Source organism: Hyaena hyaena, unplaced genomic scaffold, assembly GCF_003009895.1.
Source record: "Hyaena hyaena isolate Hyena2069 unplaced genomic scaffold, ASM300989v1 scaffold_409, whole genome shotgun sequence".
NCBI classification, from domain to species: Eukaryota; Metazoa; Chordata; class Mammalia; order Carnivora; family Hyaenidae; genus Hyaena; species Hyaena hyaena.
Window position 1 is genome coordinate 678,774 of NW_024081046.1, and position 11,648 is coordinate 690,421.

An 11,648-nucleotide genomic window follows, 5' to 3' on the forward strand; every position below is an offset into this window, starting at 1 on the left:
CCTCTCCCCTGCACACACACACACACACACACACACACACACCCCGCTTGGGTTAAGCCGGCTCCTGCCCTCCCTGGCTCTGCCCCTCCCTCCCCCTCCCGGCCTCACGCCCCCACCCCTAGGGTTAAGCACCTTCCCAGAGTGAGGCATGTGAACCAGACAGACCAGGCCCTGCCCTGCTAACCCACTTGGAGGTGCTGCGGCACGTGAGGTGATTGCAGATGCCGTCTGGGCCGCAGCACATGGGTCCCGGCAGATTCCAGCCTGAGGAGCCCCTGGTTGGAACCCCGCCTCCCCTCCCCAGGACCGCCCTGCACGCCCTGCCCTCCCCAGGATCCCCCTGCACCCCCTGCCCTCCCCAGGACCCCCCTGCACCCCCTGCCCTCCTTGCACCCGCACTTGCCCCATCCCTTCCTCTGCCCACCTTGCAATGCCCTAAAGGGCACGCCCTCCTTTCAGAGGCAGGCACGCAGGCACATGTGCCCAGAGGTGCACACACAGGTGCCCTCAGGGACACACACAGGTGCACACACACAGGTCTAAAGCCCCCGACACAGGGAGATGAGTCTAGTTGGCAGGCCTGCTCCCTGAGAGTGGGGGGTGTCCGAGGTCTCTCAGTGGCACGGGGCCACACCCACCTGGCGTGGGAGCATGTGATAGGTGGGAGGCAGCAACTGGCTGGGACACTCAGCGCGGAGCTCCAGGTGGACACGTGGGTGTGGCCCGAGGAGGGAAGGAAGGCTCTAGAAAGGCAAACCCAGACAGGGATTGGGGATACAAGGAGGAAGGGGATCATGTGGGAGACAAAGGGTGCGACTCGGAAGAGGTGGATGAGGAAATGCAAGAGCCCAGGTGACCAGAAATGCCGGCAACACGCCCACAGGCCCTCAGAGGTGGTGAGTGTCCAGCGTTTGCGGCACTGCTTAGACGTAGTTACGCGGTGCCATAGCTCAGAAAGGACATTGTTTCCAAAGTGAATTTAGATGGCTGCGATTCTCAGAGAGCTTCCAGAAACATCTTTTTATCACATCTTCCTCTGCCCTAGATGTGCCCTCTCTCCACGTTCCTGGAGCTCCCGGAGGACACGTCTGTGCCCCCCCAGGCACCCGTGATGCTTCCCGCCTGGGGCGGGGGGCTGGCACATGGGAGCAGCTGTCTCACCTGCATCCTATGGACTTTGCACGTTCTCACTTGGAATCACTGGGCTTGATCGGGAAGGCCGGTAGCGAGTACTTCTCCTGGGTTTTCAGCACTCACCTGTGCGGGTGCGCGATGTCATGGACCCAGGAGCCGCGGAGTGTATAACACCCACTTTCCAACCACAAGATGTTGCCAACCTTGTCACTTAGCCGTTAGCTTGAAACCCATTGATCCAAAGCACAGCCGCATCCGCTGGAGGTGTGGGGCCCGTCTAGCGCGCGTCTTCTCTCGGCCCCGTGGACAGAACTTCGGCAACTTTCCAGGCCCGCCGGCCTCCCCACGCCCTGACACTGCCCACCCACCGACCAGCGTCCAGCTGGGGCCCGCGCGAGGCTGGGGTGGGTGGAGCGTGGCCTCCTCCAGGCGAAGGACGAGTCTACTGCCTGCGGGCGGTTGGCTTTGTGTGAACGGCAGCGTTTCCTTGGACTCCCGAAAACATCTCGCATTTTCCTAGGTGGCATCAAAGACTCCCTTTGCCGTGGATTTGGCAGACAGAAAATACCAGTGAATCCACCTGGAAAAATGAGGCAAAGCAAAGAGAAGTCATTGCAAGCAAGCAAAGAAATGAGGTTGGTCCTGGGGTCCGAGTTCAACTCTGCTGCCTGCTGGCAGGTGCACTCACCCCCCAACGCTCACTGGCACCTGCGGGAGCTCCCGGCCTGGGGCGGCCAGAGTGGTGGGAGCGGGGGCGGGGCGGGCCCGCCTCCCCCGCAGGGAACAGCAGCTGCTGGGGGCTTGGCATTTGTGCTGGGGAGCAAGCATACCCCCGATGCTCCCCCACATCTGTACCCTGGGAATGACCACTGAGCCCCTCACCCTTCCCCAGCTGCTGCACACCCAGAGTAGACCTCTGTGTGTGTGCACGCGCGCGTGCTCATGCATTTTCCTCTCGGCTCTTTCACTTCACAAGACACTTGATGCTGTGACTGTGCTGCTCTGGACCCTGCACCCCTCCCGCCCCTGGGCTCGTGGGGTGCTCTGTGCCCTGCACCCCCCCACCGGGCTCCTGGGCTGCTCTGTACCCTGTACCCTGCCCCCTCGGGCTCACAGGGTGCTCTGTGCCCTGCACCCCCCCCGGGCTCACAGGGTGCTCTGGACCCTGCATCCCCCCAACTCATGAGGAGAGCCACAGGCAGCCAGGGACACTACCGGACGGGTCTCCTGTGCCCCTTCTTGCCAGCTGCTGCCCGATGACCTGCACTGGCCCTGCCCTGGCTCTCAGAAGCCACGGAGGCGAGCTCCAGCCGTGGGTGGTGGGCTTAGGAGCCCCCGGAGGACCGGGCTGGCGGTCTGGCCTGCATGCCCGGGTTCTGCCCACCGTGGAGTTTCCTCGTTCTGAGGACGTGGAGGCAGGCCGTCCTGGTGTGATGCGTGGGCCTCAAAGGGGTGTCTTTTCTGCGGGGTCATTCCCTGTTGGTACCAGAGCCCTGGGGACGAGCCCGCAGGTCGCCGGTGGGACCACCCCGGCCTCATGGAATGGACGGCAGGCAGCTGTATCCCCACAGAGCACGAGCCTATGTCCCCGGACCCCGCTGTCCTGCGGGCAGGGCCTTCCCGAGAACCGGGGTTCAGACGCCGGGGTCTGTGCAGGGCAGGACTGGAGGTGCCGTTCTGCTTGTATCCGTCATTCTGAAAAGTGAACACAGAGGCTGCTGCTGGGGGTGGGGGCGGGGTCCTCAGGGAGGCCCCAGGCTGGGGGGTTGGGGGGACGTGGTTATGTTCCCAGGCAGACACCCTGACCCCAGGGCCACCTTGCACGCCAGGCACCGCCCCCCTTCCCGTGTGGTCTGGAATGCTCCGCCTCTCTGAGCGTTCTCATATTTAAAGGCAAAGAGTATAAGCCAAAGCCCTGATGCTGGCAGAGCAAGTATGTCTCAAATCTAATTTAATGATCCTGTTTAAGGATTTATTACAGCTGCGCATTTCTGGAGAAGACAGAGACTGTCCCCGTCACATGGTGTCTGTGCTCAGTCCCGAATGTATAATTTCTTACCTGGATTTGAAGGTTTAAAACGTAGTGTGTGTTCTTGCAGCTTCTAACTGCCTGGGCCTGTCTGGGCTGCTGCCTGGAGGGGAGCGGGTGGCCCCAGGTGGCCCCGAGCCCCAGGTGGCCCGAAGCCCCAGGACCGCAGTTTGGCCTGGAGGGAAAAGGGAAATCCTCTCTCCCCTGTCGGAGTAGGAATTGCTAAGACTCGACTCGACTCGACGTGTACGATCGTGTCTGTCACCCCCGGTTTCCTCAGAGCCTTCCGAGAGGGGCGTTTAGAAGAAAACCTAAATCGGCACATTCAGAAAACGCATGCGGGAAAGAAAGGATTTTGGGAGATGGCGCCACTGGAGGAATGGAGACAGGCTGCCCACGACTTGGAAATTGTAAGTATGTGGTGGTTCTGCGCAAAAGTGAATATTCTGTTCAGAATCGAAGGGAACCCGCCTCACTTCCTCAGAGCACCGTCCCCTTGACCACGAGGGACGCGCCCAGAATCGTGCTTTGTGGAAGGATAAGGGGTTTTCACGGCGTGTGAGGCGTGTGAGTCCTCAGACGCATTGGGCCACCTGACGGGACCCCACACAGCCTCCACTTCAGCAGCAGATGATGGGGAGGTGTCTGTGGGACCCTCGCCCGATGCCTCGCAACCAGCAGCGCCTGGCGGGACCCTGACGGGGCCTGGCTGCCAGCTGGACCCCGGTGGCCGGCGGGGCAGGGAGACTGGCCCCCACACGGACATGTGCTGTGTGTGCAGAAACGGTCGGGGTTATGGGAGTGACACCGGGCTCAGGAAGGGAGGCCTCCTGGCCAGGACGACACGTAGTTACCCATCCAGTGGTAAGGGGACCTGCTGCCCCCCTACCCCAGAGTGACCGGCCTCAGACAGGTGGGGTAGGCTGAGCCCGATGCCTCTGGGCCCTTGCAGCTCATGGGTGCAGGGACATGTACTTGCTCTCCTCGGCCAGCCGAGCCCAGGCTCACCCTGATGCAGTGGCCCGACTCCAAAGCCTCCGGCAGAGCCGACCCCCGGCCCGTTGGAGGCCCCCATCCCACCTCTCTCCCCGGGGCCCAGGGGCAGGAGGAGGGAGTGCAGGCAGGGCTGTCGGACTCGGCCCTCTTTGCCGGCTTTGCCTTCCCGGCCCAGAGAACGCACCTGCCTTCAGGTGAGTTTATTCTCCCCAAGTCTGTTGTTCATGGCTGTAACCTCCACCTCAAACACCCCAAGCTCTACCTCCTAAGGCTTCTAAACATCCGTATCTCACGCTTCAGCTGTGGAATGAAAGTTCTGTTTGGTATTATGAACAATTGTGCTCACAAGTCTGGTAACCTAACACGAAATGGGCCATTCTGTGGAAGACACCGTCTGCCAAAACTCACACAAGAAGAGATAGCCAGTCTGAATATGCTAGTATCTACTAAAGGAATCAAATCAATAATAATTTTCAAGTGAGTTTCCTGGTGAATTCTCTCGCACATTTAAGGAAGAAATGATACCACTCTCTATAATCTCTTCCAGAAAATAGAAGCAGAGGGGAAACATCGTAATTCATTCTATGAGGCCAGCATTATCCTCATACAGAACAAAGATGTCACATGTGAGGAAAACTACAGACCAACGTCTCTCCTGAACACAGATGCAAAAATCCTCAACAAAATATTGGCAAATCAAACCTAACAACGTATGAAAAGAATCATACACGACCAAGTGGGATTTATCCCAGGCATACAAGGCTGGTTCCACATTCAAAAAACCAATTTAAGTACAGGCACCATCACACTGTGGCTGAAGAGGGAAAGTCACATGATTGTATCAGTGGGTGCAGGAAACCCAGCACCTGTTTGTGCTTGTAGCACACTTGGCACAAGTGGAACTTCCTCGACTTGATCAAGAGCATCTGCAGAAACTACGGCAAACATCGTACTTCATGGTGAGGAACTAGAAACTGCTGTCCCCCTGAAGGTCAGGAATGAGACCATTTCTCTGTGGCATCACACGGGAAGTCCTAACTACTGCAACAAGACAAGAAAGGAAAATAGTGTCGATTAAGAAGGAAGAGTTAGGACTTTCTTTGTTTTCAGGTGACTTAGTTGGCTGTGTAGAAAATCCCAAAGAATTGAGCAAAAGCTTCTGGAACTAATAAGCGATTATGGCAAGGTTGCAGGATCCAAGGTTAATACGTAAAAGTCAATCACTTCCTAGATACCATCAGCAAACAAGTGGGATTTGAAATTAAGAACATAACATTCACATTAGCATGCAAAAAATGGTGCTATGTACAAATCTAACAAAATATGTACAAGATCTATGTGAGGAAAACAACAAAACTGATGAGTCAACTCACAGAAGAACTGAATGGATGGAGAGGAATCCCATGTTCATGGATGGGAAGACCCAATATCGCCAAGATGGCGGTTCTTTCCAACTAGATGTAGAGATTCAGCACAATCCCAATCCAAACCCCAGCGGGTTACTTTGTGGATATCGACAGCCTGCTCCCAACGTTTACATGGAGGGGGGGCAAAGGCCCCGAGTCGCCCACACAACACTGAAGGGGGACAAGGCTGTAGGGCTGAAGACTCGCAGTAAAGCGACAGGAACCAAGACGGCGTGGGGCTGGGGGAGAAGCAGACAAGCGGGTCAGTGGGTCAGAAAGACCCACGTAAATATAGGTGACTGATGTTTGACAAAGGAGCGAAGGTAACGCAGTGAGCAGAGATGGTCTCTTCAACAGATGGTGTGGGAACCGCTGGGCGTCCGTGTGCAAAACAGTAAATCCAGACCCAGACCTTCCACCTTCACAAAAGTGAACTGAAAGTGGCCACGGAACCAAATGTAAAATGCAAAACTGTCAAACTTGTAGAAAGTTACATAGAAAATGTGGGTGACCTTGGGTTGTTGGGGGGTTTTTAAATAGAACATCAAGCATCACAGAAAAAATTGATAACTTTACTTCATTAAACTTTAAAAATTTGTCTCTAAGAAAGATACTGCCAAAAGAATAAGATGCCAGGGGCACCTGGGGGGCTCAGTGGGTTAAGCATCTGACTTTGGCTCAGGTCATGTTCTTGCAGTTTGTGGGTTCGAGCCCCATGTCGGGCTCTGTGCTGACAGCTCAGAGCCTGGAGCCTGTTTCGGATTCTGTGTCTCCCTCTCTCTGCACCTCCCCCACTCATGCTCTGTCTCTGTCTCTCTCCCAAAAATAAATAAACCTTAAAAAAAATTGATTTAAAGAATAAGATGCCAAAGACTTGGAGAAAATATTTGTAAAAACGCATCCGATAAAGGACTGTTTATCCAAAATATAGAAAGAAAATGAACAACCGAATTAAAAAGTGAGCCACAGATCTGAACAGACACTTCACCAAAGAAGATATATAGATGTTAAATCAGCATATGAAAAGACACTCAATGTTGTATGTCATTAGGATGACAAAGTCAATCTAAAACAGAGATACCACTACACACCTGTCAGAATGGTTATAATCCAAATCGCCAACACCACCAGATGCCGGCGAGGATGTGGAGCGACGGCAACTCTCGTTCCCTGCTGGTGGGGATGCAAGACGGTGCAGCCACTTTGGAAGACAGTTTGGTGATTTACTATAAAATTGAATGTACTCTGACCTTGAGATCCAGCAACTGAGCCCTGGGGCATTTGCCTAAAAGAGTTCAAAACATGTCCACACAAAAACTTGCTCACAGATGTTCACAGAAGCTTCACGATGTCCTTCCTCAGGTGAGTGGATAAATAAACCCTGGCCCCTCCAGACCGTGGAGTATTATTTGGCCCCAAAAAGGACCGAGCTGTCACACCAGGAACAGACCCGGGGGAGCCTCGAATGCCTATCACTAATGAGAGAGCCCACCCTGGAAGCTACCCCTGAATGACGATCGGGAAGAGAGAAAGCTCTGCGGACAGTAGGGGCCTCCGTGGCTGCAGGGCTGGGGGTCGGAGGGAGGTTTGGGCAGTGCAGCAGCGGGACAGCGCCGTGACGGACACCTGTCATCATACGTCTGTCTGGGCCGGCAGAACTTGCAAGCCCGGGAGTGAGCCCCGCTGAGAAGTGCGGCCCCTGGGTGATGGTGGCATGTCAGCGTCGGGTCACGGACCTGGTGGGGACGGAGACAGCTCTACAGAAGTGAAACCTCTTCACTTTCCAAAAAGTTGAATGGGAAGCTGAGCGGAAGTGGACTCGCCCCCAGGCGGCGTGGCGGCCAGCAGTCGGAAGGAGTCGGGCACTGCGGCTGGCAGCCCGGCGGCACAGGGCAGGCGGAGCCCTCCCCAGCCAGGGCCTCACGGCCGTGCTCGCTGCGCAGCCCTCTCTGGACGCTACGGGAGAGCGCATCCTTCCGAAACCAGTCAGCAGAGCAGGAAAGAGGAGGAAGTGCTCCAGAAAAAAGGAAGCTGAGCCCAGAGAGTGCAGGAGCCCCCAGGCTGTCCCCTGTGCAGGCCGCCAGCCTGGGGCTCGGGGGAGCCCGGCGGTCTCTCCGGGGCGTCTGGCCAAGGGGACGGAGAGGTTCCTGGACAAGCGTGTGGAAAACAAAGCACCGCTTCTGAAGGAGCAGTTAGTGGCTGCACGAGGAACAGATTTCTTCGGGAAGGGAAGCGCAGGCAAGGGGCACTGGTGGCCCCCGAGCAGCACGGCTGGGGCGGTGCACGCGGGTTTCAGACAGTCGTGCTGTAACCGTGCTTCCCTGGTGGTTTCCTCGGTGACGTATTCTTCTCCCTGGCAGACTTTGTGGTAAGATGTCCGGAACACGCACGTACAAACTAGGTGTTGATCTACCGTGTGTGTTACTGGCGAGGCTTCTGGTCAACAGAGGCCTAGCTTCCGGGCTGTTCATACAGCTCGGGGGTGGGGGGTGGGGGGGGTTGGGTAATAGCTGCACACGGATTTCCTGCTGTGCGGGCTGGAGCCCCTGATCCCACGCCGTCCAAGGCACTCATACTTACCCGGTCACAATGGCGTGAGCCTGGATGTGAACCACGGTTGTGATGGACTGTACTGGGGTCTCCGGTGCCTGGGCCGGAGGGGGTCCCGGTTATGCCCTGGGGAGAGAGAGCTGAGGAGCTCAGGGGAGCAGAAGGATGGGCCCCTCCTTGGGGGTGGGGAGGTCCTGGCACTGCCGACACAAGTACCCACTGGCCAGCTGCTCCAGGCGCCAGGGCAGCAAAGAGCCCGCTCCTGGGTGCTGGCCCCCCCGTATCCCACCCAGGGCCCTGAGCCCCGCGCACCACGTTTCCTGGCCCAGCAGACTGGCTTTGAACCCGGGACCTGGAGCCGCAGGGGCCCCAGGGATCTCCTTCCACTATCAGGGACCCTGGCCCTGCTGCTGTGTCCCTGGGGCGGGGGTGCAGTGGGGCCCTGCCTCCCCAGGGCAGGCGTGAGTCTCTGGTGGGATCATGGTCAGGGTGGTGCCCACACTGGCCACAGAGGAGCAGCTGCTCCCCTCTTCCCCCCTCCACTGATGCATTCACTCAGCCGTGGGCAGAGGTCACCGGCACGGCCCTGGCGGGGACTCTGGGAGGCTTAGCCCATAGGCCCACCTGGAGAGGTCGCTGTCGTCCTGGGGAGGGAGGGCTCAGCCGGCTCCCGCAGAGAGGCTGGGGGTGGGGGGCCCAGGACAGGACAGAGCGCTGTGCACCTGTACATGGTCCGCCTGTGTGGACAGAGCCGTGCCGCCGCCCCAGGCCCTGCTGCCCCGGGCTGACCCCCATCCCCTCCCTTTCTCCCAAAAGGCCAGGAAGCTACACGGCCAAGCGATGAGATGGAGTCCCAGACGACCCTAACTGGAAGCCAACAGTTCACGGCTCTCACTGGACACCGTCACTCCACCCACCTGCATCTCGGCCCCAGAATGTATCGTTCAACATGAGATACTGGGTCCGAGGACCGTCACAGGTGCGACTGAGCGAGGATCCTGGTGCTGACGGAAAGCCTCCGGGCTGAGGACTGGGTGCAGCGGCTCCCCGGCTGCCCAGATGCCCGTCCCTGCGAGTGCGCCCGGGTGTCCGCCACCCCCTCCCAGGGCTGCACGGCTTTTTCAGAGGCTGTAAAAGGTTTAAGCCAGATTAAAGGAGAGAATAAACGAGCCACCAGGTGTTCACTTCCAGCCGCGTCTCTGCCAGTCCCACTGCCAGCGTGTCCGCCTGCCAGCACCTGCCCCCCCCGGCCCCCCACCCCTGCCGCCCCAGTCACACAGGTGATGCCTGCATGTCAGCGAGGGGGGGGCGGGCTGCTCGCCTGACTTTGCCCCCAGGGTGGGGGGCCCTTCCCCCACCCACACTGCCGTTCTCGGGGCTCGCCCCTTCTGCTTGCCCAGCCTCAGCTCTGCCCCGTCCGCCCTCCTAGCTCGCCCTCACCCAGGCTGGTCAGACCGTCCTCAGGAGCCTCCCACTGACTGTTCCGTACATTCAAGGGCTCAACCTTGAATCTGTCTTTGACTCCTCAGCTCCTTGGCCTCTTGGTGGGAGGGAAGCAGGGTTAACCAGGCCCGCCGTGGGGCCAGTGACCCCCCCGCCCAGCTGGCCCTGGCTTGGTTCTGCTCGGCCGCTGCCCTGGAGGGAGTGAGCACCGCCTGATCTCTCGAGGGGCCCCACACCGCCCCCAGCTTAGCACCCCCTTGACTCAGGAGGCAGGCACATTGGAGGGGAGGGAACCTGGGCCAGTGACCACCTTCCAGGGACACTCCCCGCTCCAAGCTCTCTCCCCTTCCGGAAGGCAGCCAGTGCTTTGTGTACCTGTTGCTTCTCAGCACTCACTCTGCTGTTCCATGATTTGCTCATCCCTGCGCTGTCCTCGCTGTCTGAGCCTGCACAGAGGTCGCTGACCTGGACTCCTGCTCGAGCTCGGGGGGCTCAGTTTTAGAGCTCCATCCTAGCTTGGCTGCTGACTGGGCCTTGTGGTTGGTTTCCTTGTAGATTTGGGGTGTCTGGTGGGGGTGCCCTCCCCCCTGGTGGAATCGGGGTGCTGGGTGGGGGGCCCTTCCCCTGGCACCTGACCAGCCTGCTCCCGCTCCTCTCTGGTCTGGTCACTTGACTCCATCCTTAGTCTCTGAGTACATCTGTGCTGACTGCCTGGATGGTGCAGGGACCTCCCTTTTCTGCCCAACAGCCCTGGAAGGGGGGAGGGAGGAAGAGCCAGAGGAAGGGCCAGGAACCGCTGGGGGGCAGGGATTGGCTAGGAGGTGGGATGGCGTGGGCCGCAGTGCCACGGTCGCTGTCCAGAACGGTTGGTGCAATCCAGGGGCCTCTGGACAAAGCGTCCCCCACCCCAGACCTGCTCTCCGTAGGGGCCGCCCGGCGGCTGGCGCTGCAGTAACCCGAGTTTCCCTGCAGGTGGCGCCTCAAGCTAGCCAGGATAAGGCACGCAGCCGCCAGAGCGCTGCAGGGCAGGGGCTGTGCCCTGGCGTCCACCCTGCGGCCCTTGGGCCCATGTCAGCACCCCCCCCCCCACGGGCTGACATCTGCAGGTCTGTCCTTCCACCACCGTAACCAGGCACCCGCACCATGACGGGGCCCTGGCTCACGTCTCACTACTCGGATCCCTCAGAGGTCCTGGCCTAGAATGAGGCTCAGCCCGGCCAGTGCGGCCTCCTGGCCTCCCACCAGCCGCCCGAGCACAGTCAGGCGCCGGTGCCACTCGGAGCCCCCGCACGGCCCCGCCTAGCCCAGGAGAAATACTCCCGCGTCCCCATCCAGGTCTCAGGAGGGACTCCCAGTGTGGAGGGGTGGCCGGGACATGGGCCCGGGCCTTGCGGGTGGAGGTGGAGCCCCGGTAACCGCAGGTGGTCGTCAGGTGGGGGGAGGCCGTGGCTGTTGAGAGAGCAAGGGCAGAGCTGGGCTGAGGTGTGCGGCGCAGGGCGGGGTCCCCATGCGGCATCGGGTGCTGCAGGACTCGGTCTCGGGGCCGCGGAGTCTGCAGGCTCCTCGCGCCCGCGTCTGGACAGAGGCTGGTGTTTGTGCCACCCCCCCCCCCCGGGGCAGGACGCTGGGGGACTCCTGGGCGTGGGCTGCATGCTTCCCAGTGCACAGAAACACGCATTATTGGGCTGAACACAGCTGACTGTGGCCTTGGGGAGCCAGAAGTCTGTGGGGAGTAGAGCTCATTGGGAAGACACCCCCCAGCCTAGAACCATTAGCTTCCGTTTCTTCCTGGTGGGACAGAGCAGGGAGGAAGCAGCCCTGGGGGCGGAGAGCTGCCCGCCCCATCCCTGTGCTTCCCACGCTCCTCGTGCCCCCATCTCCGTGCCCCCATCTCCGTGCCCCCATCTCTGTGTCCCCATCCCTGTGCCCCCATCTCTGTGCCCCCATCCCCGTGCCCCCATCTCCGTGCCCCTCATCTCTGTGCCCCCATCTCTGTGCTCCATCTCCGTGCCCCATCCCTGTGCCCCTATCCCTGTGCCCCCATCCCTGTGCCCCCCATCCCTGTGCTCCCATCCCTGTGCCCCCATCCC

At 59.5% G+C, this 11,648-nt stretch overlaps 1 protein-coding gene across 1 annotated transcript in view; it reads left to right on the forward strand.

Annotated features, from left to right (window-relative positions):
* The window catches only part of LRRC27 (leucine rich repeat containing 27), a 33,331-nt gene extending 24,032 nt beyond the window's left edge, over positions 1-9,299 (forward strand). Inside the window, 4 exon segments of the mRNA XM_039252421.1 lie at positions 1,655-1,769; positions 3,444-3,573; positions 8,932-9,015; positions 9,018-9,299. Of these exon segments, the coding sequence (XP_039108352.1) occupies positions 1,655-1,769; positions 3,444-3,573; positions 8,932-9,015; positions 9,018-9,142 (454 nt within the window). The 3' untranslated portion in view covers positions 9,143-9,299.
* The last annotated feature ends 2,349 nt before the right edge of the window (positions 9,300-11,648 follow it).